This window comes from Erpetoichthys calabaricus, chromosome 2 (genome assembly GCF_900747795.2).
Source record: "Erpetoichthys calabaricus chromosome 2, fErpCal1.3, whole genome shotgun sequence".
In the NCBI taxonomy this organism is placed as follows: domain Eukaryota; kingdom Metazoa; phylum Chordata; class Cladistia; order Polypteriformes; family Polypteridae; genus Erpetoichthys; species Erpetoichthys calabaricus.
The window spans coordinates 86607013-86633742 of NC_041395.2; the positions used below are offsets into that span (position 1 = coordinate 86607013).

The window sequence follows — 26730 nt, forward strand, 5'->3', positions numbered from 1 at the left end:
CACAGGCAGCGCAAGAGAGAGCCGCGCAATCCTTTAAAACTGAAGTTAAAACACAATGAAGGAAGCAGTCTTTAAAAACCACTAAGCCCTGTGCCTCTTTTTCATTAGCGTCTCACCTGCTTCAGGCCCTGCAACAGTCGAGACGCTCTCTCTGCAGCTGACCTTCTCTGTGCCTGACTCCACTACTGTCAGTCGCCTGATTAAAAATGGCCTTTTGAAGGGGAGCAATGGACCCGCTATACCACAGGAACACATTGCCTTCGAGCCTGCTCTCACTCACTCTAACGTACCGGCTTTCTCTCTCTCTCCTCACTCGCTCACACGCTGCACAGGGGAGAAATGCCTGCAGCATGAGTCTACCCGGAAACCGTTTCAGCCACACTTCCACGCCCCTCGCTACACTATGAGTGCGATGATTATTTATTTAAAAATGGGCTTTTGAAGGGGAGCTGTGGACCCGCTATACCACAGGATCACCTGTGACATTGCCTTCACATTGTTTTCCTTTTATTTATGATCCTGTTGAGCAGATCAGACACCCAGGCAAACAACACTGAATAATCAATAGCTGCAACCACTTTGCCCGCCCCAACTCCTCTCCTGAGTCGGTTTCGTCTGTGTTCAGCAGTGTTTCCCAAACTCGGTCCTGGTGAACCCCTGTGGCTGCAGGGTTTTGCTCCAACCAGATTCCTAATCATTAATGCCGGTGAAACTCATCCGGGATAAGTCGGTTTTTCAAACGCAGCCGTGTAGCAGATTAGTCTAGCAGGATGTAATAATCCGAGATGAATGCGCACCCTCGCGCTGAGTGAAAAGCCAATATATATTGAGTCTACAAAACATGATCAGCAAGTCTTTGATAGGCTGCAACAAAATGATGAAAGAACAGGCGCATTTTTTTCACACAAGCTGGGTGGGTGGGTATTAGTTAATTAGTTACTTGAAGGATTTCAAGATTTAATATACACAAGCGGTAACACTGTAAAAGCGGCCCAAACCAGAAAAGACGGCTAGCAAAAAGTGGCTGACAAAATAAACGCGTGTGCATTATACTTACTGAAAGCAGCGTTACGGATTTTGCAAATGTTCATTTTTTTCCCTCTGCTTAAAAAACATTAAAAAAGCAGCGTGATTATGCGGCGTATACTACACCGCGAGTTGGTATGCAGCGTGTAAAACAGTTTGTCGCGGATAATTTGCCTTTTACTTTAAGACGAAGACAATTTCCTGTTAGACTTGCTTTTGCGATGACAATTAATAAGGCACAGGGCCAAACTTTCAAAAACATGGCTAGTGGCTCATACGCTCGCACTGATTATGTCCCTGCCCTTTGTACGCCCCCACTCAGTACTACCATGGTCGGATGACTTGGTGGATTATATATAGAAAAGCAGCCAAAACCGCAAACAACAATGAAAAGTCTACGTGACTCACACGTGCATATGGACTGTGCAAAGAGGAAAATGACTCAGGTGACGAGTTGGGGGTGGGCACATGAAATGTTACTTTTCTTGGTGATTTAATACATTTCCGATTTTTCAAATGTTAACTTTCTCCCTGTGCTTAAAAATCATTAAAAAAGCGGCCTGATTATGCAGCGTAAGGTACGCCGTGGGTTGGCTAGTTATAATTATTATTATTTAATAATTGCCATTATTAATGTATAAATGGATATAAATAATTGCATTTAAACGATTCGCCAAAATCTGTTGTATGTAAACGATACTGTTTTAAACGTTATTGTTTTTTCATCAGAAAACCCGGTTTCCACGTCTACCTATATTAGTTTAAATGGCACTTTTGCCACTCGCAATAAGGCTGATGCGCTGACGTATCGTGTCTACTGGGAAACACAGTGAATGCACCATCTATCTATATATGTCTATGTATTTAAACTTCAGGTAGTGGTGACTACTGACAGTGCCAGCAGTCAGCTACTCCACAGTGCCACCGGTCAGTGTTCTGCACTCCACACTACCAGCAGCTACTCCACTACACAGTGCCACCAGTCAGTGTGCTCTAATCCATTGTGCCAGCACTCAGTGTGGCAGCTGTCAGTGTGGCTTATTTGAATCACATTAGGGTAATTCAGTGTTAAAAGTAAGTTTAATTATGATTTCTAAGAGCAAACGACTTCTAGCTAACAACACACCCATAGAAAAATAAAAACGAGACTGCATGGATAAAAACAATGAACGAAGGTGCCTACAACGCGCTTCTGAAACACCAGAACCAAAGGAGTCACAGCTCCAAAAAGAAACAGCTTTACTACAAATATATTTATTTAATTAAATGACAACTTTCCCAGGATGCTCCCACCCTCCATGATTTTTCATCCCTACAAAGATTGGAGGGAACAGAAAGTAAATGCCATATTAAGATTTGCAATTCTTTAGAGAATCAGGGGTTTACTGGTTCAAAATATTTCATTGATTTTTGCTATAGGCATGCAGTATGCACAAGCAGGATGGAGAAGCTTCTTTAACTAACTAGGGGGCTCCGCCCCCTGCTCGCTTCGCTCGCCAACCCCTGGTGTTGGGAAATTACAAAGAGCGTGATGTATGAATGAGATATAGCATAGTGTGAAGGTGTAGATGACGCATATAGGAAGCAAACAATTCAGTGTTTGGTACAATGTAAAGGTTTATTGGAAAATTTCTTTGTACACAACATTAGTAGAAAAGATGGTGTCTTGTCCTTGAATGAGTATTCCTTGGCATGGAGCATTTATGACCTTAACTTTAACGTCAGATGAACGTCGAACTCGTGAGAAGGCCACATAAAGTTGCCCATGTCCAAAAACGGGCTCAGAGAGGTAGATGCCAACCTTGTCCATGGTTTGTCCTTGTGATTTGTTGATGGTCATGGGAAAGGCAGGTGTAATGGGGAACTGTCGCCGTTTAAGTGTAAAAGGTAATTCCAGGTTAGAACTTGTAAGGTCAATTCTAGGAATTAGAACAGTATTGTTAGCATGTGATCCTGTAAGAACTGTTGCTTGAATAACATTGTGTGTCATGGTGTTGATGACTAAACGTGTACCATTGCATAAACCCTGTGTAGTGTTAAGGTTTCCTAATAGCATGATTATTGTTCCGTTTTTAAGGCTAAGATTGTGTTGTGGAAATCCGGCTGCGTTAATAGTGTTCAAATATTCTAAGGGGAAATTAAGATGGTCATTGTCGTCATCAGAGTCAAGTTTGTCAGAGCTTAGAAAGAGCCGTGCCTCTCCAGGAAGTAATGAAATGATCTGGTTATTAATGTGATGAACATTAATATTTTTTGGACAGAATATAGTCCGTTGTGTTAAAAGGGGTATTTGGTCTAATGAGATTGCTGTTCCAAATATCTCTGTAAGTAAGTCGTCGCAGATAAAGGGTTGAGGAATTGTAATAATACCTGGGTGAAGTACATCTGTATTGGTGAGTGTACCATCTCTCAGTTGTAATAAGCAATTGTTATATTCGGGATCTGGACATCGCATGTTTTGTACTAAGTGTATCTTTTGAAAGCAATGCCAATTGTTCGCGTAACATTTTTTTGAAGCGCGTTGTAGGTGACGTGAATTTTTTTTTTTTTGATGCGGGTGCGTGTTTGTGGTCCCGTTACTCGAGCCGTCTAGTTTTGTACCCGTGATCGTGAATTGATGACTTGTTTGATCTGTATTGTTAGGAATATGGATAAGTAATAAGGAGGATCGCACTCACTGTTAATATGCGGACTGTTCGTTTCTTCGTATTATCACCCATCAGGTCTCGCGCCTGTATATGTATTGTAGTTCGCTCTCTTGTTGTTTATGTATGACGTCGTCGCGTATTTTAAGGTGGACTGAACAATAGCTGAGCGCATGGCATGTGGAGCAATAGCTAAGCACTGTCTAAAATCTCCTCCTAATAAAAGTACCTTTCCTCCAAAGGGAAAATGATTATTCATCAACGCAATGACAATTGTCCGCGTATTTTAAGGTGGACTGAACAATAGCTGAGCGCATTGCATGTGGTGCAATAGTTAAGCACTGTCTAAAATCTCCTCCTAATAACAGTACCTTTCCTCCAAAGGGAATAGTGTATTATTATTTATCAACGTTTGTAGAAGTTTATCAATGGTGTTGAGTAAGTGACTGGATGCCATTGTAAATTCATCTATAATTAATAGTGTGGCAAGACGGATGTCACGTGCATTGTTACTGTTCATTTTCATAGTGGATACCGATGTTTCTGTGATTGGGACCGGTATTTTGAATAAGGAGTGACATGTGTTTTTGGAGCCGAGACATTTTTTCTTCCGCGGTTTCAGAAGCTTGTTGTAGGTGCCGACGTGATTTGTGCATATTTGCGTTCTTGATTTGTTTCAGGGTGCACTGTTCCAATGCGATGTAATATTTGTCCACATACGCGAAACCAGTATGGGCCATTGCCTTCTGGTGGCCTGATATTTACTCCAGTATATGCAAAAGCAAATGAACTATTGTAGGATCTAATGCAGTTCGTAAAGTTTTTAGTTTCAGGTACTTCGTTAGTTAGAAGCTTCTGTAGATATGCAGGATATGAATGTAAAGGAGGCAGTCTAATTTGACCCTTTTGACAACAACGTGTAAATTCATTACTTGTATTGCCAGTTGTTTCTTCAGGGAAGTTAAGTGAATGACAATGATTGCAAATGACATTCATTAATCCCAATGAATTTTCATGAATAGTGGACTTATTATTGAACGTGTTGTCAGCTAACTGGCGCAATCGTTTAGCAGGTGTCTGTCGTTGATGTCCTTGACGTGTATGTTTTGCTTGTGCCGTTTGAGAGGCGCGTCATTGTATGTGCAGGATTTGGGACGTGCTATTCTGGAGCTGTAATGGATTTGCCTGTGCTGTGTGAGAAGCCCGTTGCAGTTTACGGCGTTCATTGTTTGTATTGAGCCTTGCCCGTTTTTGTATGTCGGTTAATCTGTGAGACTCGAGGTGTTTCGTTTTGAACCCTTGCTTATTTGAGCTTTGCGTTTTTGGAGCCGAGACACTTTTTCTTGGCGCGTAGCCTCACTTTTTTTATCTCTGTTAGTGGAGGGGGTGTTTGTGTGTGGTGGGTCTGAATCTTCTTTTTTGTGTGCGTACCGTTTCGTGTGCTATGTGGCGCTTGCGTCTGACTCCTTTCTTTTTGGTTTTCTAGGGGCGCGTCGCCTCATTTCTTATTTCAGTTACTGGAGGGGGGCTTTGTGTGTCGTGGGTCTCAATCCTCTTCTTTGTGTGTGTTCCGTGCGCGCCTCATGTCTTATTTTACGTTGCTTTCCATCCGGTTTCCGTTGCTTGGGGGGGGGGGTTGTGGGGGCGCCTGCGCAGTACGTCTTTTGCATCCACGGCCCATGGCCGGATGTCCCTGCGTCCATCCGGTTTACCATTCTCGTTTAGTAATATGGATATTACTTTACAGGGGCTTTCTTTTTTAATTTTTAATTCAGTTTCAATTAGAATAATAAAGAAGTTGAATTTTTAAAATACAAGCATCTGCTGTATGATCTTGAAGGACAAGCTACCCGACTTACCCTTCTCAAAAAAACAGCACGTACCATTCCAAACACACTGTATTACTTTATTTAGATTTTAAGGATGCAGAGTGTATTTTTTTTGTAATGTTTTTCTTTGTTTTGTTATTCATTAAATGAAGCTCAATACATTTGCCTATGAATGGTTTGCACCAGATATAAACCAAGGTCAATGCTACATAATTAACTTCATTTAAAAAAAAAAAAAAAAAGATACCAATATTTTATGTAAGAGTGACATCTTGATTTGAACCTGTCCAAGTGAAGGATGCATGTTCTCCCCATGTCATCCCACCACTTTTGGTCTTTAAGTATTCCTATTTTCCTTCCTTTTCCCAAAGATATAAATGATTGATACATTTTATTTCTGATTTGGCTCAGTGAGAGTATGGATTGGTTCCTGCTTTGAGAATGATGCTTCTTATGATCCTGAACTGGATTAAGGAGATTTAAGTACGTTATTTTAATGAGAAAGAAGTGAACATGCATTTGCTGCACTGTAAATTGTGGCAAATTACCTTTTTCCATTTCTTATGTACAGCAATTGTAGCCTTATTGTTGCACGAAATCTGTATTTGATTGCTATGTTTTATGATGTATTCGAGCAAACTTTCTTATGTTATAATGCACTGTTTCATAATTTTGTTGTATTACGAGTACCTTGCTAGCGACAGTGTCCTGGATTCAGATTTGATTTGGGATAGAATGTCTGCTGCGTGTATGTCCTCTTATCTACATGCCTCTGGTTTCCTTTCTCAATTCAAAGAATTCCATTACATCAATAGCCAACTCTAAAACTGCTTTAATGCAAGTGTGTTTGCAACTGAAACCCCCAAGAGCTAGCTAGCTTCCAGCCTAGAATGGGATTTAGAAGGCTAAAGTAGCATATGGACAGATATATCCATTAGCACACTCACATAAACACTCACTCTCACTTTGGACCAATTCTGTGCCATTAATTAACTTTGAGGACATGCAGAGAAAACTTGTGCATCCAGTGAAACAAGCAGGCAACAAGCAAAATATGCAAACTTCACACTGACAGTGTCTGGCTAAGGAGAATATGCCAGTCTCCTGCAGCAGTTAGGCAGCAGCAACAACCACTGCACCACTGTCCATCCATGAACATTTAAAGCAGACTTTACTAATTTCTGTACTACATTTGTGTACTTTACAGTAAAATCTTCTTTGCTCTCCACATTAAACTGATTCTCCATAATATTTTATTTCGCTTCCATTCAGTGTCAGTCCTTTCACCCTAGTCCAGACAAACGCAATTCCCAGCCATATAATAGCGCTGCACAGAGCTGTCAGAGAGTGAATGACTACTGTGTTGTTGGCCAGTTATACTTCCTTTGTATTAAATACTATTTACTATTGCACCTGATTTTTATGATCATATTTTTGTAACATAAAAATATGACACTGAGACACTTTAAACACTCTGTCTTATTTTACTGACATACTGGAATGAAGTTATGTAACATCTAAAATCAAAAATATTTAACCAAATGTAGTGAATCAAACAGCAGCACTAAAATATAAACAAAGACATATTTTTCCTGAAGAAAAACCAATATAATTTTAATTAGAGCAAAATGAAAGTGTACCTGACTCCTTTTGCAATTCCTCGATTAAAAACACAGCCTCTTCAGAAATTCGTTCCTCCAGTGATTTCTTTCCAAGGCCAAAATTACGCAAGGTTTGGAGGGCAAATTTTCGCTGTTTCTTCCAAGGTATGCCATAGGGTGCCATAACTATACCTGAGGAAATAAGAGATATTTTGGTGTCTAGTGAGTTTTCATTTTACTACTATTTACTGAAACATATTACACAAAATAACAGTTACTTAATGCTAATCTAATTTAGTAAACTACTGCTTAGGAAAGGAAGGCAATCCCAATGCTGCAGCACCCTCTACTGTAGAGCACACTATCTGAAAACAATGAATGTTAATGTATGATGGCCTAAATATACAATAGTCAGCCAGTACAGTAAAGTCATAAGGACATCCAATGATAGTTTAAAGATGATGTAAAATCAGTGCCAATTATAACAATAGGGTGATGTTATGCGATTACAGAATTTGTTGAAAGAAAGAATAGATGTGAGTAACAGATAATCACATAATGGACCTGGAAATAGTGTGCCACTGGCTAGAAATCTATTTCTTTTTTTACAAATAACATTTACTTTTTTTTTTAAATTTGCAGTTTCTAAAGTGAAAGCATTTGGATACAGCTGTAGATCAAGCATGATTAAGTGTAATTCAGAAAAACAACAAGCCAACAAAACAATACTGGAAAACCACAAGCAGGGTCCTTTCAAGAGAGGCATCAGGTTTTAGATAATTTAATCAAAATTTCCATATGTGATTCCAGAGACAGTGTACTGCTTTTGTGTGTTCATCACTGAACTGTTCTTTTTAGGATGCTTTTAAAAACTGAAGGCAATGCATACATAGTAAGCATGTCTAGCACCTCCATATCAATTTGATCAATCAAATCAATTGATTTGATATCAATTGTGGCCTGACATTGAGTGCTACTGAGCCAAACTCAAATGTTGCCTGTGAGATATAAAATAAATACAAAGGATAGAGATGCTGAGTATATTGGGAGAAGGATGCCAAGGATAGAGCTGCCAGGTAAGAGAAAAAGAGGAAGGCCTAAGAGAAGGTTTATTGATGTGATGAGAGAGGACATGCAGGTGGTGGGTGTGACAGAGTAAGATGTAGAGGACAGGAAGAAATGGAACAAGATGATCTGCTGTGGCAACCCCTAATGGGAGCAGCCGAAAAAAGAAGAAGATTTATTCCTTTACACAAGAATTTTACCGTGTTGGTAAGATTGTATGTCTGATGCCTCGATATCAATTACATAGGACATACATTTTACATGCTAGTTTAATACTGTTTTTTGTGAATTAATTACAATGTATCTTCAATCATGCCTCAATATATAGATTAACATAGGGTGAGTTGTGTATGGGCAAATGCATTAAACACGTGTGTGCACTAAAGTGAATGTTGGGACAGAAAAATGTATTTGCATTAAGTCAGCTTGGCTGCTGCAAGCAATGACCAGAGTCTGTCAATAGCCAGTAGTAGTCACACCAAAACAATAAATTCTAGAAGAAGCAGTAGTTTTTCCAAAATAACACTTCCACTAATTTGCTTCAAAACCGTCCGTCGCGAGTAATTCTTTGTAATTAGCTGACACACCTCTGCAATATGAGACACTAGACTCTGCAACCGTTATGTGTAACTTGGGGCTTCAAAAGTGTATTGATAAGGCAGTTCACACATTTTCTTCATTAGATGGTTCATTGAGTACCAGTGCTCAGCTTTTAAAGAAAAAAATTGAGTCCTGTAGAGAATGAATGCTGTGACAAGCACCAGAATGAAAGACATGAAGCACTGATTTTTTCTGCCTAAAGACACTTATTTTATTTTACTGTGGCCGGAGCCTTGATCCCTATTCTAGGGCAACAGAAGTCACCACTAAAACAACAAACTACAGGATCACTGTGATCTGTTCTCACTGGCTGTCCCTGCAATCTCCTTTTCTATTTCTCTCACTCTCTCTCTCCCACTCCCACAAGTCCTCTCCACACCCAGTCACTCATTCAAATCCACCCGCTCACAACACTGTCACCAAGCAGCCCTTTTCATTTATCTACTAAAGTTCTCAAAGAGCCCTGTGAAGCCGTTTCTTTATGCTTATCTAGCCTGGGTGTTACACTATGAAAACAAAAACATTTACATCTGGTAAACTGGACTTTGTTCTTTATATGATCTACTAGCAGAAACTTACATTTTACTAGACTCTCTCCCTGACAAGTTTTTGTGATGTTTATATGATTCATGTATGCATGGTATGATATATAACTAATCAAAATGATGCCAGAGTATATTTTTGCCAGAACTTATACACTATTTAAACACGTTATAAAGTCATAAACTGATTTTTTTTTAAAATCAGCTTCTCTAAAACATTCTTCTGTGCCTCTGCTGATGGAGTACCACATTTAATTAAATATTTCCCAAAATGGAAAATAATATCCATCCATCCATCCATCCATTTTCCAACCCGCTGAATCCGAACACAGGGGTCTGCTGGAGCCAATCCCAGCCAACACTGGGCACAAGGCAGGAACCAATCCCAGACAGGGTGCCAACCCACCGCAGGACACACACAAACACACCAAGCACACACTAGGGCCAATTTAGAATCGCCAATCCACCTAACCAGCATGTTTTTGGACTGTGGGAGGAAACCCACGCAGACACGGGGAGAACATGCAAACTCCACACAGGGAGGACCCGGGAAACGAACCCGGGTCCCCAGGTCTCCCAACTGCGAGGCAGCAGCGCTACCCACTGCGCCACCGTGCCGCCCGGAAAATAATATAATATTCTTCAAATGCATTTTCATTTAAGTTTTCATCTGCTTGCACAGAGATCTAACAAATGTACTTCACTAGATTTTATATAGAGAAGCCCTTATTGTACCACACGCGGCTATGACTTCCACTGCTTATACTTGTAGTCTTTCAAAAGACATTGTTGACACACAAAAACAGAAGCATTTAAGTACAAAGAAAAAAAGGAAGGAAAAAAAGTGCTCAGAGTAACAAAAAACAAGAATTTCTGGAAACAGTATGTCCTTCAAACACCATGACATACATCTTTAAAATGGACATTTAATTCTTTACTATGATAACCGACTTCACTAAAATAAAGTCATTGAGCTTTGTTTACAGTGACACCAGCTTCAAATAAAGCAGTAATGCATGATGCCACACTTTATTTGTATCTTCGCTTTGATATTTTACTGTAGTACACAACCCTGCTGCTGATTCTCATCTTATGAAAGTCTGCAGCAAAAATTAAAGTAAGAAAAAAAAAGAATTGTGCATGCGTGCAACTTTGTATAATATCTTGTTAATGCTTAAAGTGTATATGAAAAGACTCACAAAGTTTCTGTTTTTAATGATACACAAAATATTGACAGACTGGTCAAAATCTTGCATCAGACAGCAAACCCCACCATCTGGCTGTACTAAAAAAACAAACCTAAAACCATAAAATCCAGCTCTCACTCAGCTATTTTCTTTAATGTAAATGTAGTATTTGTTGGTTTAAACAGTGATATAATCAACAAAAGGAAGTTAATCGAGTGACATAGCGTGTCTGAGAAACTCGAAAAGCTCAAATTCACAAAGTCGCACAGTGCCTGAAATAAAAAAAGAAGCAGTCAGATATCAAAGTTGCCGTGAAAAGGCAAGTTGTAGCCCACCGTCTGAGTGTCATATGAAAGCTTATTAGAGTACAGTAAGAAAAAAGCTCGAAATGCCAACTTTAATCTCGAAATTTCCATTTCAATCAACATCATAAACTTCATCTTTAAATCGTTTAATTTACTAGTTTCTCAAATACCATCGTAACTGCAACACCATGTCCTCACATGTTTAATTATTAACAATATAGATTATTTAATTGACATTAGCATTTTATCTGTATAATGTAATAAACATATTTTGCTGCATTTCATCTTAAAAATGATATCGTCATCATATATCTGGTCCTGTTCAGCCTATATACATCGGACTTCCAATACAACTCGGAGTCCTGCCACCTGCAAAAGTTCACTGACGACACTGCTATTGTGGGCTGCATCAGGAGTGGGCAGGAGGAGGAGTAATGAACCTAATCAAGGACTTTGTTAAATGGTGCGACTCAAACCACCTACACCTGAACACCAGCAAAACCAAGGAGCTGGTGGTGGATTTTAGGAGGCCCAGGCCCCTCCTGGACCCTGTGATCATCAGAGGTGACTGTGTGCAGAGGGTACAGACCTATAAATACCTGGGAGTGCAGCTGGATGATAAATTGGACTGGACTGCCAATACTGATTCTCTGTGCAAGAGAGGACAGAGCCGACTATACTTCCTTAGAAGACTGGCGTCCTTCAACATCTGTAATAAGATGCTGCAGATGTTCTATCAGACGGTTGTGGCAAGTGCCCTCTTCTATGCAGTGTTGTGCTGGGGAGGCAGCATAAAGAAGAAGGATGCCTCACACCTGGACAAACTGGTGAGGAAGGCAGGCTCTATTGTAGGCATGGAGCTGGACAGTTTGACATCCGTGGCAGAGTGACGGGCACTCAGCAGGCTCTTATCAATTATGGAGAATCCACTGCATCCACTAAACAGTGTCATCTCCAGACAGAGGAGCAGCTTCAGCGACAGACTGCTGTCACTGTCCTGCTCCACTGACAGACTGAAGAGATCGTTCCTCCCCCAAACTATGCAACTCTTCAATTCCACCCGGGGGGGTATACGTTAAGATTATTCAAAGTTATTGTCTGTTTTTACCTACATTTTTATTACTCTTTAATTTAATATTGTTTTTTTGTATCAGTATGCTGCTGGAGTATGTGAATTTCCCCTTGGGATTAATAAAGTATCTATCTATCTATATGTAAATATGCGCTTTATAAAGTGGTGCAGGTTGTGCAATATTATAACTGTATCACAAGTTTACAGTGAGGTAATTGTACTTGTAAGTACAAACAGTTCTATAAGGAGCACTTGATGGACCGATTGAGTGAGTTGATAGTTCTTGGACTGAAACTGTTTCTGAACCGAGAGGTCCGTATAGGAAAGGCTCTGAAACGCTTGTCGGATGAGAGCAGTTCAAATAGCGAATGGCTGAGGCAGCATGTGCTTGATTCTGCATGCTGATAATTCTCTTTCTGATCAGCTGCTCCGAGTGGTGCAGTGAGGGTAATATGGAAAAGATGTGGCAACCCCTAACAGGAGCAGCTGAAAGTAGAAGAAAAAGGTGCAGTGAGAGTAACAACACTAAAGCAGCTATGGTATTTGGAATAGTTTGGCCATTCCGTGGACCATTATATTGTTACAGGTTAATTACAATCAGATGCCTTAAACTAATGAACAATATGCAGTTAATTTCAGTGTATTTATAAAGCCGCGTCAGAGATGTGGATGTAAAAAAGAAAGGGAAACCACACTGGAACAGTAGCACTGCTTTGATGCTGGGTGCTGCCAGTTTGCAAAACCGAAAGGAGAACTTGCATATGCCAGGGTTGGAGTTACCGTGAAAATGTGCGTGGCTTTACGCCCAAGTTTAGGTTTTATACATAGCGATTTGAGAGTGGAAACGGATTTACGCAATATTTTTGTGCATACGCACCGTTTATACATGAGGCCCCTGGAGAGCTAATGTGGCTGCAAGTTTTCATTCTAACTCTTTTCTTAATTAGTGACCAGTTTTTTCTGTTAATTAACTATTTCCATTTATTTTAATTGACATTTCTTGAGACTCTGACCACTGAATTGATTCTTTTTCCTTAAATGTCACTTAAACATAAATTTGATGTGAAGTGAGCCAACAGATGACCAACTAAGTTGGAGCCTCAAACTCAAACCTTCACCGAGTTTCTTAACTTGAAGTCAATTCTCGTTGCTAATTAAACCCGTTATTTAATTCCATGGCACTCATTCTGCCATGGCAGACATTTCCAGAACGGTTGATTTTCTTTTTTAAGAGAGCTGTCAAAATGTTTTGTGGACCTGAGCACATCAACATTACTGAGGCCTTCACCTTTCTTTATTTTCAGTTATTGTGTGATGGACGCAGGTTGTTGTTTATGTGTTGGCACATTTTGTGTCTTAATATTGTTTGGTTGCTAATTAAGGAAAAAAGAAATAATTAAGGGGCCTGCGTCTTAAGTTGTACATCAATTAAAATTAAGGCAAATAGTTAATTAGTAGCAAAATCTGGTCAATAATTAAGAAAAGGGTTAGAGTGAAAACCTGCTGCCACCGTAGCTCTCCAGGATTGGAGTTGGAGACCCCTGTCTTAGAGACTCTATATGAGGTATACAAATGCAAAGTAAAGTGGGACTCTGCATCCAATGGCATCAGTTCCATAAGGATTGGCTCAATTCCACTGTTACACTGCATTGGATTAAGCAGGTTTGAGAATATTATTAAGTAAACTGAATGTTAGGTATCACTGTAAAATAGGACACAGGATACATAAGAAAGATGGTGAAAACTAAATTTTGCATACATTTTCCAACATACTTCTTCTTGCACAGAACTGCAAGCATACAGTATAGTACATGCTACCTAACTGTGTAATTGAACATAGCACCTTTGGGACCGTGCGGCATGGTTTGCTTCCTGGGTCCCCCTGCTTGGAGTTTGCATGTTCTCCCCGTGTCTGTGTGGGTTTCCTCCCACAGTCCAAAGACATGCAGATTAGGTGCACTGGCGATCCTAAATTGTCCCTAGTGTGTGTGTGTGTGTGCCCTGCGGTGGACTGGCGCCCTGTCTGGGATTTGTTCCTGCCATGGAAGCCCTGTGCTGGCTGGGATTGGCTCCAGCAGACCCCCGTGACCTTGTTTTAGGATATAGCGGATTGGAAAATGACTGACTGACTGACCTTTTGGACCATCGCATTTCAAAATGACACATTTTAGACACAATGGGCAAAGAATTAATTATTACAGTGGTCTGAATGTGTTTTTTTACATAATGTCTTTCCAGTTCACTTTCATTAATGCCTCCTTGTTAGAGGAAAGGTCTTCCTATATGATCTGCAAGAATATGAGAGACATCAGTGATGAAATATCATTGAGTTCTTGCCAGTTTATATTTGTGTTATTTTATGAACCTCTCTAGCATTCAATTCATTACATCTGCGTGACCACAAATGACATAAAAGGACTTTGACAATAGAAAGCAATGTGGGAGGCAGTTGGGTCAGGATCATTTGAAGAAAATGTTATGCTTAAGAGCTAACTAAAAAAGTTTTTTTCAGCCTGAAAGGCAATTATTCATTTGTAATTTTCATTCCTACAATTGTCATGCATATTTCAACATACCTAAACCATGGGTGATCAATTCTACAATGGCCATCTCTGGTCTACCAGCAAATTCTGCTCCAGAGTGTATCAACACATCTTTCATGACACCAAACTCATTTAGTATAATAACAGGTTTCCATCCTAAAAAGATACATGAAATGTCTCCATATTTCTCTTTCATCTAAAAAATAAACAAATAAATAAAGATCAACAGTGGTGTAGGCATGTCAAAACATGATAAAGTGAAATCTGACACACAAAAAACAATTATTATAGTCAGGACACTCACATTACAAGTCTGATACAATTTTCCTAAAAAGAAAGCAGATAAAGAATTTAGACATTACAGTAAGTAATTTTTTTCCAACCCACAATCCTGAACAACAATATAAAAACATAAAAGAATTTTTCAGTTGAATAAAGCATTTTGTGAACTAAAATAAAAATGGACATTTACAATAAATAGACTGGAGCTTAAAACATATTTCAATTACATCTTAGTAGAGGATAATTTTTGAGCATTCTGGAAAAAGGCCAGAAACATCCATCCAATCCACTCATCCACACATTTACTTAACTCATTTGATCTATTACAGGGATGCAGAAAGCCAATGCCTACTGAGATGAAAGTAGGAGCAAGGAAGGCATTAACCGTCAAGAAGATGCCACTCAAACACCAGGCACAATTACTCACATCGGAACAATTGTATGACACCAACCAACTTAACATGATAATCTTTGGGACATGAAAAAAAAAAACAACACAGTGGAAGAATGTGAAATCTTGGGTCTTAGAAACTCTACATTAACATGCCATTCAGGTTAAGAAAAAAAACAGAACTTCTCTATAAACAGGTAGCTCCTCTCAAACAGCACCCTAGTGGTGTTTAGAAATTCAGGGTCTGAAGCTCCTGCTCATGGAACACTTTGAATTTGTGAAGCTGTTGGTTGACTTTTTCCAAGCCCAGCTATTTATCTGTAAACTATACAAGAATATCAAAATATTTTAAGAGAGCCATTAAGTTCTTATTGATCCATCCACCCATCAGTTCATTCCATTTTTTAAAGAATCACTGGTGGAAAGCTACATCCCAGTAGAATGGTATGTAAGGCTGGAACTGATCATGGACACGGTACTGGTCCACTGCAGAGCACAATTACACTCACACACTACCATAATCACTCATGCCAGGCCAATTCAAAGTCGTCAATCAAAATAAGCTTCATATCTTCACGATATTACAATGGATTCAGAAAATATTCAGACTCCTTCATTTTCTTTGCACTTTGTGTTAAAGATTGATTTTTAAATTGATTAACTTGCAAATTTTTGCACATTACTCTACACTCAAAAACCCATAATGACAAAAAGAAAACATACGTTCAAAAACTGAAATCTCTCATTCATATAAGTATTCAGATGGTTTGCTGTGGCACTACAAATTGTGGTCAAGTGCATCCAGTCTGCTTTAATTATTCTTGAGCTGTATACAGACCTTGATTCTAAACTAACTGTGACAAACTGAATTGATTGGACATTGTTTAGAAAGGCACAGACCTATATATATATATATATATAAGGTCCACAATTCATGCAGGACAAACACCATGCTATGAAGTCCATCAAAGTCTCTATAGACATCTGCATTCAAATCTGTGTTGAGGAACAGATCAGGGAAAGGGCAGAAAATAATCTCTAATACTTTGAGTGCTCCCAGGGGCACAGTGGCTCAATAATTGTGAAATGGAAGACGTTTGGAACCACCAGGACTCTTCTTAGAGTTCACCATCTCACCAAACTGAGTAAATAGGAAAGAAGGGCATTGGTCAGGGTGGTGACACAGAACCCAATAGTGACTCTCTTAAGGTGTCAGAAGTCTTTTGCTGAAATGGGAAAATCTTTCAGAACCTCGACCGACTCAGCAGTACTCCATTAATTAGGCATTTATGGTAGAGTGGTTGGATGGAAGCCATTCTTGAGTAAACAGCATTTGTCAATCCACTTGAAGTTTATCAAACAGCATTTAAGGATTCTCTAGTCTGATGAGACAAACATTTAACTATCTGGGCAGAACAACAAGCACTGTGTCAGGCGAAAACCAGCTCATCACCTGCCTAATACCATCCCTCCGGTGAAGCATGGTGCTGGAGACTTAACCAAGAAGACTCAAATCTGTAATTCTGCCAAAGGGGCTTCTACAAAGTACGGAATTAAGGGTCTGAATACTTATGTGAAGAAGAGATTTCAATTTTTGATTTCTAATAAACATGCAGACTTTTCATTATGGGATATTAACTGTAGAATAATAGTTAAAATGAAATCTACGACACAATAAAGTGTGCAGTGAGTGGAAGGGGTCTTATATAGAAAGTGGGAGTCTCTGGGAGAAACACCCAGACAAATAAGATAAGAATGTGACATCTCCACACCCACTGGGTTGGGGTGTGATTCGAAACCTACCTCTTGAAGATTAGTGATGGGAAGTTCGGATCATTTTACCGACTCGGACCTTTGAGTCTCGTTCACCAAAATGAACGAATCCTTTTTCGAGTCATTTCGTTCATTTTAGCAAAATATAATTAAAATGTTACCTGTTACCTCCCTAACACATCTACTGCTTACACAAATGTTGATCACACTACAAACAAGACAAAACTATAATGCTATAAGAAACAGAAAATATTAATTCATTGTTTACCTGGGTCTTTAGTTTATGATTCACTCACCTCGCCTCTTATCTGACAAGTTTTCGGGTTTGAGTCGTTCGTTCATCACGTGACAGCCCAATTAGCTAACCAAGGCAGTCTGTGCCGGAAAAAGAATTGATTAGTTCATCTCTCGAGTCTTCGGGTTTGAGTCGTTCGTTCATCACGTGACAGCCCCATAAGCTTTACCTATGCAGTCTGAGCCGGAAAGAGAATTGCTTAGTTCATCTCTCGAGTCTTCGGGTTTGAGTCGTTCGTTCATCACGTGACAGCCCCATAAGCTTTACCTATGCAGTCTGAGCCGGAAAGAGAATTGATTAGTTCATCTCTCGAGTCTTCGGGTTTGAGTCGTTCGTTCATCACGTGACCGCCCCATAAGCTTTACCTATGCAGTCTGAGCCGGAAAGAGAATTGATTAGTTCATTCCTCGAGTCTTTCGAGTCGTTCGTTCTTTTGTCACGTGACCACTTACCGGCTCAGTACCTCAGTCAAATACTAACGTAAAATTCCATTTGTTGTATGTTGGATCATATTTAGAAATTATCATAAAATTATCAAAAATATCTAAAACGCATTTTCTTATAAATAAAAAAGGTCTGTCAATTTCTGTCACTATGATTTTGTTACTGTTTCTTGAGGATCTGTGGTGTGTTATTTTATAAATAAATAATCCTCTTACAAATAAATTATTGATTAATTTGTCCTTTCATTGTCTTTGTCTATCAGTAAACAAACACTAGGCTATATAATAAAATAATCCAAGCCTCAGCAAAGCATGTTTTTAAAGCTTACTTCTGCTTAACTCCTTAGACAAGGATTAGTACAAGGGAACGAAGAGAACATTCATCTTCCACATACTGCATATACTTCTCTGTTAAAAATAAGGTTATAGACGAACATACATCATAAGAGACTGAGTTTAAAATGTGGTTTTAAAATGAATAATAATAAAATATATTGGATTACTTACTTTTCTGCACTCACTTCAGTGGTGACCTCCTCAAATGGCTTAATAATGTCCAAAATTTCTCTGGACATTTCCCATTCGTCTGGCGACAAGTTTGGCAGAGATGCATTAGTTAGTGCCAGAGTGGAGATGATTGGATCTTTGATTTTTGTAAATCTTTTCAACATGTAAAATGTTGAATTCCACCTTGTGGCCACATCCTGTTTTAACCGCAACTGTACTTCTATGGAAGTATTCAACTATTGTCTTGACCTTCTGCAATATTGCTTGGACCTTCTGCAATGCAGCTCTGACAATCAGGTTCAGCATATGGGTGAAACAAGGTGTGTGGTCCCAGTGGAGATGGTCTTTCAGGGCTGAAACAATGTTGCTGGCATTGTCTGTGACACAAGCTACAATTTTGTCACCCACACCCCATACATTTGTAACCCTTGTCAGCTCCCTTGCCAGGTGAGCAGCAGTGTGTCTGTCTGTCAAAGCAAAGCAGTCCAGGAGATAGGAGGCGACTCGAAAGACTCGAGGAATGAACTAATCAATTCTCTGGCTCAGACTGCATAGGTAAAGCTTATGGGGCTGTCACGTGATGAACGAACGACTCAAACCCGAAGACTCGAGAGATGAACTAATCAATTCTCTTTCCGGCTCAGACTGCATAGGTAAAACTTATGGGGCTGTCACGTGATGAACGAACGACTCAAACCTGAAGACTCGAGAGATGAACTAATCAATTCTCTTTCCGGCTCAGACTGAGTTGGTTAAGCTTATGGGGCTGTCACGTGATGAACGAACTACTCGAAAAACCGAGAAGGGTCCGGCTGCAGGTCGCAGACTTGGCCTTCCACGCCCCTGGCCTTCCACGCCCCCGGCCTTCCACACTTCCTGCCTTCCACAGTCTGCCCCACAACCACCTATAGTCCGTAGAAAGAGAAGAAGAGCTGCTGTACAGTTTTTCCAATTCGAAAAAGAAAAGGAGCTGAAAACATTTTCTGACACGGAACAATGGCACAACAGAACCAGGTATGGACTCACAGAATAAAAAGCTCAGTATATTTAAAGAAACTTTAGATCCATTAAACAAAACTAATGAGATGTACGATTATATACTGGGGTGGCATGGTGGCGCAGTGGGTAGCGCTGCTGCCTCGCAGTTGGGAGATCTGGGGACCTGGGTTCAATTCCTGGGTCCTCCCTGCGTGGAGTTTGCATGTTCTCCCCGTGTCTGCATGGGTTTCCTCCGGGGGCTCCGGTTTCCTCCCACAGTCCAAAGACATGCAGGTTAGGTGGATTGGCGATTCGAAATTGGCCCTAGTGTGTGCTTGGTGTGTGGGTGTGTTTGTGTGTGTCCTGCGGTGGGTTGGCACCCTGCCCAGGATTGTTTCCTGCCCTGTGTTGGCTGGGATTGGCTCCAGCAGACCCCCGTGACCCTGTGTTTGGATTCAGTGGGTTGGTAAATGGATGGATGGATGGATTATATACTGTATAGCGAATCCAAGTGTTCTCTGTTTATCGTCATTACTGACATATCCTATTTTTAAGCATATCGTTTTAATTATTTTTTACCTCTTGTATTATTTCTTTTTAATATTTACCATATTATTTCATCTATATTAACTTTTACACTTATTTATGAGATGTTATGTAGAGAATCTGCAATGTTAGTGTACAATATGAAAGGTATTTATGTTTATCGTCTGTATGTTAAATATCTTATCTTAACTTAGTCAAGTTAGCTATTTATAAAAGCACGTTAGCGCTTTCTGCCAAATTAGCATTACATATTATTTTTGTCTTGATTTCCACAGTCACATTTCTCCATAAAGGCAGAGAATATAAAAACAACTTTGATAACATTGATTAAATATCCAAATGAATCCAAGTGCCCTCTTTGTATAAAGCACAGAGACTACAGCATCCTGCTACGTCACCTTCAGAGTAATGAAGGCCACATTGTCAAGTATGCAGGTAGTATATGTATGCTAAGAGTGTGTGCTTGCAAACAATACTGACGTTTAGATTTCTGAACTGGAACTTTTTTAAATACAGGTTAAAAAGCTGAGCATTTTCCGTTGTTTGGCAGGTTTTACTAATTACAGATGTAAAAAAGGGTGTGTCCCAAGTGACCAATTCCATTGTTGTTTTTGTTTAAAAGTCATTGTCAACAGTTTATTGTATGTCAGTATTTAATATTTTTCTTTGATTAAATTTTTTTACCCCTTGTATTAGGGCCTCCCTAGTGTGTGCTTGGTGTGTTCGTGCGTGCTTGGTGTGTGTGCGCCCTGCGGTGGACTGGCACCCTGCCCAGGTTTTGTTTCCTGCCTTGCGCCCTGTGTTGGCTGGGATTGGCTCCAGCAGACCCCCGTGACCCTGTAGTTAGGATATAGCAGGATGGATGAAGGATGGATGGATGTATTAGGGCCTTCCAAGTCAAATGAATAGCCATGGCTGTGGAATTTCCATTTTGATGGTATGACCACTTCATATTGTAACTATCATTTTTTGTATGTCTGTATTTAATGTTGTGTCCAGGTTTCCAAAGGACCATTTTGTGGTGTCTCTGTATTTCATCTTCGAGGTCCCCTTCAATTTTAATGAGTTGTGTCTCAACTTTAGTCCTCCCTTCTTTCATTGTAGTATTTGTAGAGGGAGGATTATATCTGGTTGCTGGTTCCCATTTTTGTCACCTTCTACAATTTGTGTTGGATATTTGTGTTATGTTTAACTTATTTTATTATATTTGTTTTTTTTTTTATTTCAACATACTGTCCATAGCGGTTTTGAAGTTCCAGAAACGCCTACCTTTCAAAATCCAGATCATTTAAATGTATGTTTAATGGTTTGTATAAATATTTTTGTAACATTAAACTCCTTTTAACAACGTGACTCTGCTCAGTCCTCTTTAGAATGACATGCTGGCTTTGTGGAAGAGCTGGTGTAGAATGTTACTTGAGAACTCCAGCACCAAGGGGTAAATGAAATTTAAATTTCCTTTAATAACTCTAATTTAGTTCTGCGGCAATGTGGCAAATATACTTAGCCATATTGTAAATCAAAGACAAATAGTCCAAATGTTTACCAGTATAAACTTAGTGCTTCTTTTTCAAATCACTGAAGTAACTGCTCACATCAGACTGAGCGAGCAAACGCCTTTCTAAATGAAGACCAAGAACCAAACAAAAAATTAGAAGGTACAGAAACAATGAACAGCCAGGACAGGGTCATTTTTTGTGCTTGTTCTTTTGGTTCTTTTTAACATTTCCTTAGGTAAATATTGTTTTCTATGTTTTTAGGTTTAGACTGTATTGAGCCATTAATGAGAAGACAGAGTAAAGACTTGGCACTACATCTGAAATGAACAAATGTCTTGCTATTCTGTTCCATAGCACTGCATTCTGCAGATTTCAGATTTTTTCTTTCAGAAGAAACGTCAGCGTCCCTTCTCCAACATCCAGCACAGGGCACTGATGAGCAGGTACAGACACATCATTTTATAAACTTCCATAAGAAAGATAAATTACATTTTGTTGATACTGGCTTACAATGCCTGTGGTGTAGTGAATAAAATGTATAAAAAGACTTAATGCTTGTCTCAGATGCCGACTGTTAATCGTTAAGCAGTAGGAGTCAAAGCCCAAAAGACTAAAAGCCTGTTTTATATCTTCTGACAAACTGTAGTACTAGTACAACTCTTAAAGGCCTTAAAACATTTGAAATGCATTGTGTGCTGTATTAATAATAGTGTATTTTAAGAAACATTGAAGACTTGTAGAATCTGTGATCGAAAGCAGTAATGTTAATAATGTATAATAAATTAAATTTACTGTACATTTTTTTTTTACTTTCCTTACATTCCTTGTAAATGTGGAGGAAAAGGCTATGAGCTTTATGATGACCATTTAAAGAATTTTCTTTCTTTCTTTTTTAATATAATGTATTACAGCAGCATGGAATCCTTCAGCATTTCACCGAGGCACAGAAGTGGTGTGCTGAGAACATTTCTGTGTTCAGAGGGCGAATCTCACTCCCTGCGTTACTGTCAATGGACAAAGACGACACTGAGGAGGCCCTTCAGAAATTTGATTTGCTATCTGAATTTCCAGAAGAGGAGAGGGAATATGTCTTTCGACATATTTTTTTCACATATGGAAGACATGCATCTGTTTTTAGATTAACGTGAGAGGAAAAAGGAAAATGACTGAGTTTTGTGAGAAAATGTAACAAACATACATGTCCCTCATTGTTCAGTTACAACCTACAATTCTTGTTCTATATTTTATATATTCTTTAACTTTTTTGTAATAAATGTTTCAAACCAACTTCATCTTTACAGTCCATTGTCTTAGTGTTATGTATTAAAATAATGTTTTATAAAGCAGGGCAAGGCAATATTTATTTATAAACCACATTTACAACAGCAGCCAGAACTGAACCAAAGTGCTGTATGTATACATCACAAAACTGCAAGAATAACTAGCCATTACATAAAAGATAAACTTAAAATACATATATACATATTTATAATCCTGAATGTACGTGAGCCAACATATACAAAAATGTCAACCTTTTGGAGGGTCAAATGGCAGCAAGAAGAAATAAGACTTTAATGATGACTTAAAAATGGCCTGTGATGGAGCAGACCTAATATAATAAGGAGAGCCATTCCAGAGTAAAGGAGTAGCCACCACAAACACCCGATTCCTCCTTTGCTTCAGCCTTGACCTCGGCACAACTAAGAGCATCGGGCTAGTAGACCACAGGGATCTTGTTGGCACATACAAGTGAAGAGATTCCAAGAGGCAAGATGGGGCTGATCCACTCAAACATTTGAAAACAAGAAACAGAATTTTAAAATCAATTCTGAAATGGACCAATAGCCAGTGAAGTGAGGTCAGTATTGGTGAAATATGGCCACACTTACAAGAGCCTTCAATAAGTGAACAGCAAAGTTGTGGAATAGTTGTAGGCGTCGTAACAGGGCTTGACCAATACCTACATACAAAGAACTGCAATAGTCCAAACGAGATGCTGTAAAAGCTTGGATGGCCTTTTCAAGATCACAGAAAGAAAGAAAAGCCTTTACCTTAAAGTCTCAGCTGGAAAAAGCTTCATTTAACTTCACAATTTATCTGTTTGTCGAGTTTGAATGAGCTGTCACAGATCACACTTGGGCTAACTGAAGCTTTATGATACGTATATGGAAAGGGGTCCAAGAACAATATCAGAGACACTCAAACTTTCTTAACTCTTGGACACCATGATCACAGTTTTATTATCATTTAGTTTAAGAAGATGCATTGCCATCCAGGTTTTAATATCATTCAAGCACACATGGAGGGTCTGCATTTTCTCGCTTTGATTTTAGTGGCAAATATATTTAAGTGTCATCAATATAGAGAAGCCATACTTGTTAACAATGGAGCCTAAAGGTAACATGCCTATCAAAAAGATAGCTGGTCCAAGGATGGAACCCCACAAGTAAGAGGAGCTGCAGAGGATGAGAACTCACCCAAATGAAAAGAAACGCTCCTATTTCTTAGATAAGATTTAAACCATTTCAGGGCATTGCCTTGGATGACTACATACTGTTCAAGGCAGGATATAAGAATCATAAGATCCACAGCATCAAAAGCTGAGGTAAGATCTAGCAGTACAAGAATGGCAAAATCTCCAGGATTAGTAATTGGGAAGAGGTCACTGTTAACCTTTAACAAGGATGTTTCAGTGCTGCAAGAACATCTGTATCTGGATTGGAATTTTTCCAGAATACTATTTTCATCTAGAAATGTTTGAGGTAGGACAACTTTTTCAAAGACTTTAGATAAAAAAGGCAGTTTAGAAATTGGCCTGAAATTTGACACATTAGAGGGTCCTTATTTTGTTTTTTATAATACGTTTCTGCACCACAGCGTGTTTCAAGGCAGCAGGAACACAACCAGAAATCAAGCTAGCATTTATTAAGGTAACAATACTTGGTCTGACAGAATCAAAAAAACCTATTAACTAATCAAGAGGGGACACTGACCAGGGGGCACTTTGTAGGATTCAGGCGTTACACCAAATCAGACAACAGAGACGATGACACACGCAGGCACAAAGTGGTCAAAGACAGCTGAACACACTATGGGAAGAATCCTGAGCAGGCAGTGACACCGATGACCTAATAACGGTAATCTTATTTACAAAAAAGTAAATCTCCGTTTGGAGAGTAAGTTGGGGTATGAAACAAATGACAAATTCCTAATACAAGAAATGGTATATGGCGATTAAATGATTTAAAATCACTAAAAAATTGATTTGTAATTATTGTATCGACCCAAACAAAACATTTTTAAAGTTAAGTTTAAAATCTGTTAGTTCAGTTCCAAAATAAATAAAAACGACGGTTTATGGAAGTGCAACTTTCAATAATGCAAATGTTTGCATTTTTTTAGAAAAACAAACGATATAATATCTGTTAAGCAATTTGAGAGATTTGCTTCACTTTTTTTGATAAGTACATATTTATACGTTTTAATTATGCATTAAAATTAAGAAAACACAATTCAAGACAAACAATGGAAATGAAGGTATGAACTGTATTAGTAAGCTGGATCATTTAAAAAATTGTTCAATATAAACAATTTTAAAAGTTTCTTTTAAAGTCGAAAGTTTAGACCTTCATTTTCATGCCTGTTGATTGCTTCGTTGTGTTATTGATCATCATTTATTTTGTAACATAATAAATTAATGTCATTAACGGAATTTTCCTTTATTGAACGAGGTTCCAGAAATAATGTCAGACATGCCGTTTAGTACAAAAGTACCATAAAAATAATTTCAAATATTTTGAATGATAGAATTCACTATAATAGCAGTTAGAGCATCCACATTTAAATTTAGTATGGGGTTTCCTTAATCTAAAAATATGTTATGCCCTCTTTCTTTAAACTATCGAATCCTGACTCATAAATTATAAAACTGTTTTTTGTTTCTAAAAGTAAACACGACAGTAATACCATAAAGAGAAACTCGGATTCTTGCCTCGTGATTGCAGGAAGTCATATTAATATCGTCTTTTAGGGTTACATGGTAAATCAACGTTACTAGTTTTTCAACGAAAGCGATGTTACAGAGGACGGACGCGAATGCTGGGGGCGTGGTGTGGAAGGCAGGAGGCGCGGAAGGCCGGGGGCGTGGAAGGCCGAGTCTGCGACCTGCAGCCGGATACTCTTGGGGGGGAAAAACCCGAAGACTCGAAAGGAAGTTGCGCAAATGCGCATGCGCGACTGAACGAATCACTGCCACGAGACGACTCGTTCTTCCCGAGTCACATTAAAGATTCGTTCAACGAATCGTTCAAAAACGACCCATCACTATTGAAGATCTGAGGCCAAACACAGCAGCACCCAGGGTGGCCAATAAAAACTCTAATCCATGTACAGGAAATAACAGTACACAGATGACCCCATCAACCACACGTTTGCCAAAGTCGTTACTCTTTGGTGCCACTTTCCGTTTACAACTGTGTCTGAGTGCGTTTATCTCCTAACAAATCTTTGAACTCCTGATTCCTGAGTTCATTCCTTAAGTTCCAATTTGTCAATGAATAGTGGAGCTTGCCACTCCGGAAGTCTAGCGAGTTGCGAAACACTTAATTACAGAAAAACAAAATCGCGTGCTGAAAACCCACATAACAGGTAAAGAAACAAGGAGAACGGGTTGAAAGGTGCAACAGTAAGCAGGAAGTGGGGTAACTCACCTGCAAGAATGTCCTCATAGGATCTATGAAAAACTGAAGGCTTCCAATTAAAGGTAGCGCTGTTGGACCTGGGGGTCTCTTATACTTCGGAAACCAAAGCCTAAAGACTTCATAAAACAACAAAAATGCGGTTCCGAACACGAGAGCAGCTGTAACGGTTTGATATGAATTGCCCGCGGGAATAAACTCGGCGAGTGACAGCTCCATGTTTCCTAAAAGCAGCACCGCACTTCTTTCATTGTTACAGTGACAAAAATGAGCTAAATACAGGGTGGGCGTGGCGGATGGCCTTCACGTCCTACATTCATGTGACGTCATGGTCTTTGCCTGTGCCCCGGAGTGGTCAACCTTCTTTCTAACTGTTAGGTTTTTCTGATATCAGCAAACGGTTGCAAGGAGTAACCGTTCTGGTCTTATACAAGACTGGTCACATACACACGGTCAGTGACTAGGCTGAAGTTGGCCACTTATTCACAACTCTTTATTCGGCTGGCTACTTATTTGCAGATCCGTATTCTTGTGACAGTAGCTGACAATAGTATAATTTTTTAAAGGGCTCTTTCCTACTTTGTTTAAGCAATATGGATTTGCGTAAATGGACAATCACGTCATGTACGTTTTAACGGCGGCTCCCTTAGCCGCTCTGTTACACTTCTAAGTGATTAGTGTGATGGTGGTGGACAAGGGCACTGGTTAGGAATACACAGGAAGTCTGCACCACCACATTCTCACTGTGCCGCCGTGCACGAGTAAGTGCGGAAGAGCTTAGCTTTAGACTGACACCAACCCATACTAGCTTGCTCCATGTTAATAGGAGAAACAGTCAAAACGTGCCATCAATATTTGTGGGGAGCTACATTCCTGGACAGAGCAATGCTAGAGAAAAGCAAAA

At 39.3% G+C, this 26730-nt stretch overlaps 1 protein-coding gene across 1 annotated transcript in view; it reads right to left on the reverse strand.

Moving 5' to 3' along the window:
• Positions 1-26116, reverse strand: part of LOC114646055 (cytochrome P450 2B4-like) — a 62499-nt gene extending 36383 nt beyond the window's left edge. The window contains exons 1-3 of the mRNA XM_028794037.2: positions 25839-26116; positions 14449-14611; positions 7141-7293 (exon numbers count right to left, since the gene is read on the reverse strand). Of these exons, the coding sequence (XP_028649870.1) occupies positions 7141-7293; positions 14449-14611; positions 25839-26045 (523 nt within the window). The 5' untranslated portion in view covers positions 26046-26116. The remainder of the gene's footprint in view (positions 1-7140; positions 7294-14448; positions 14612-25838) is intronic.
• Positions 26117-26730: the final 614 nt, after the last annotated feature.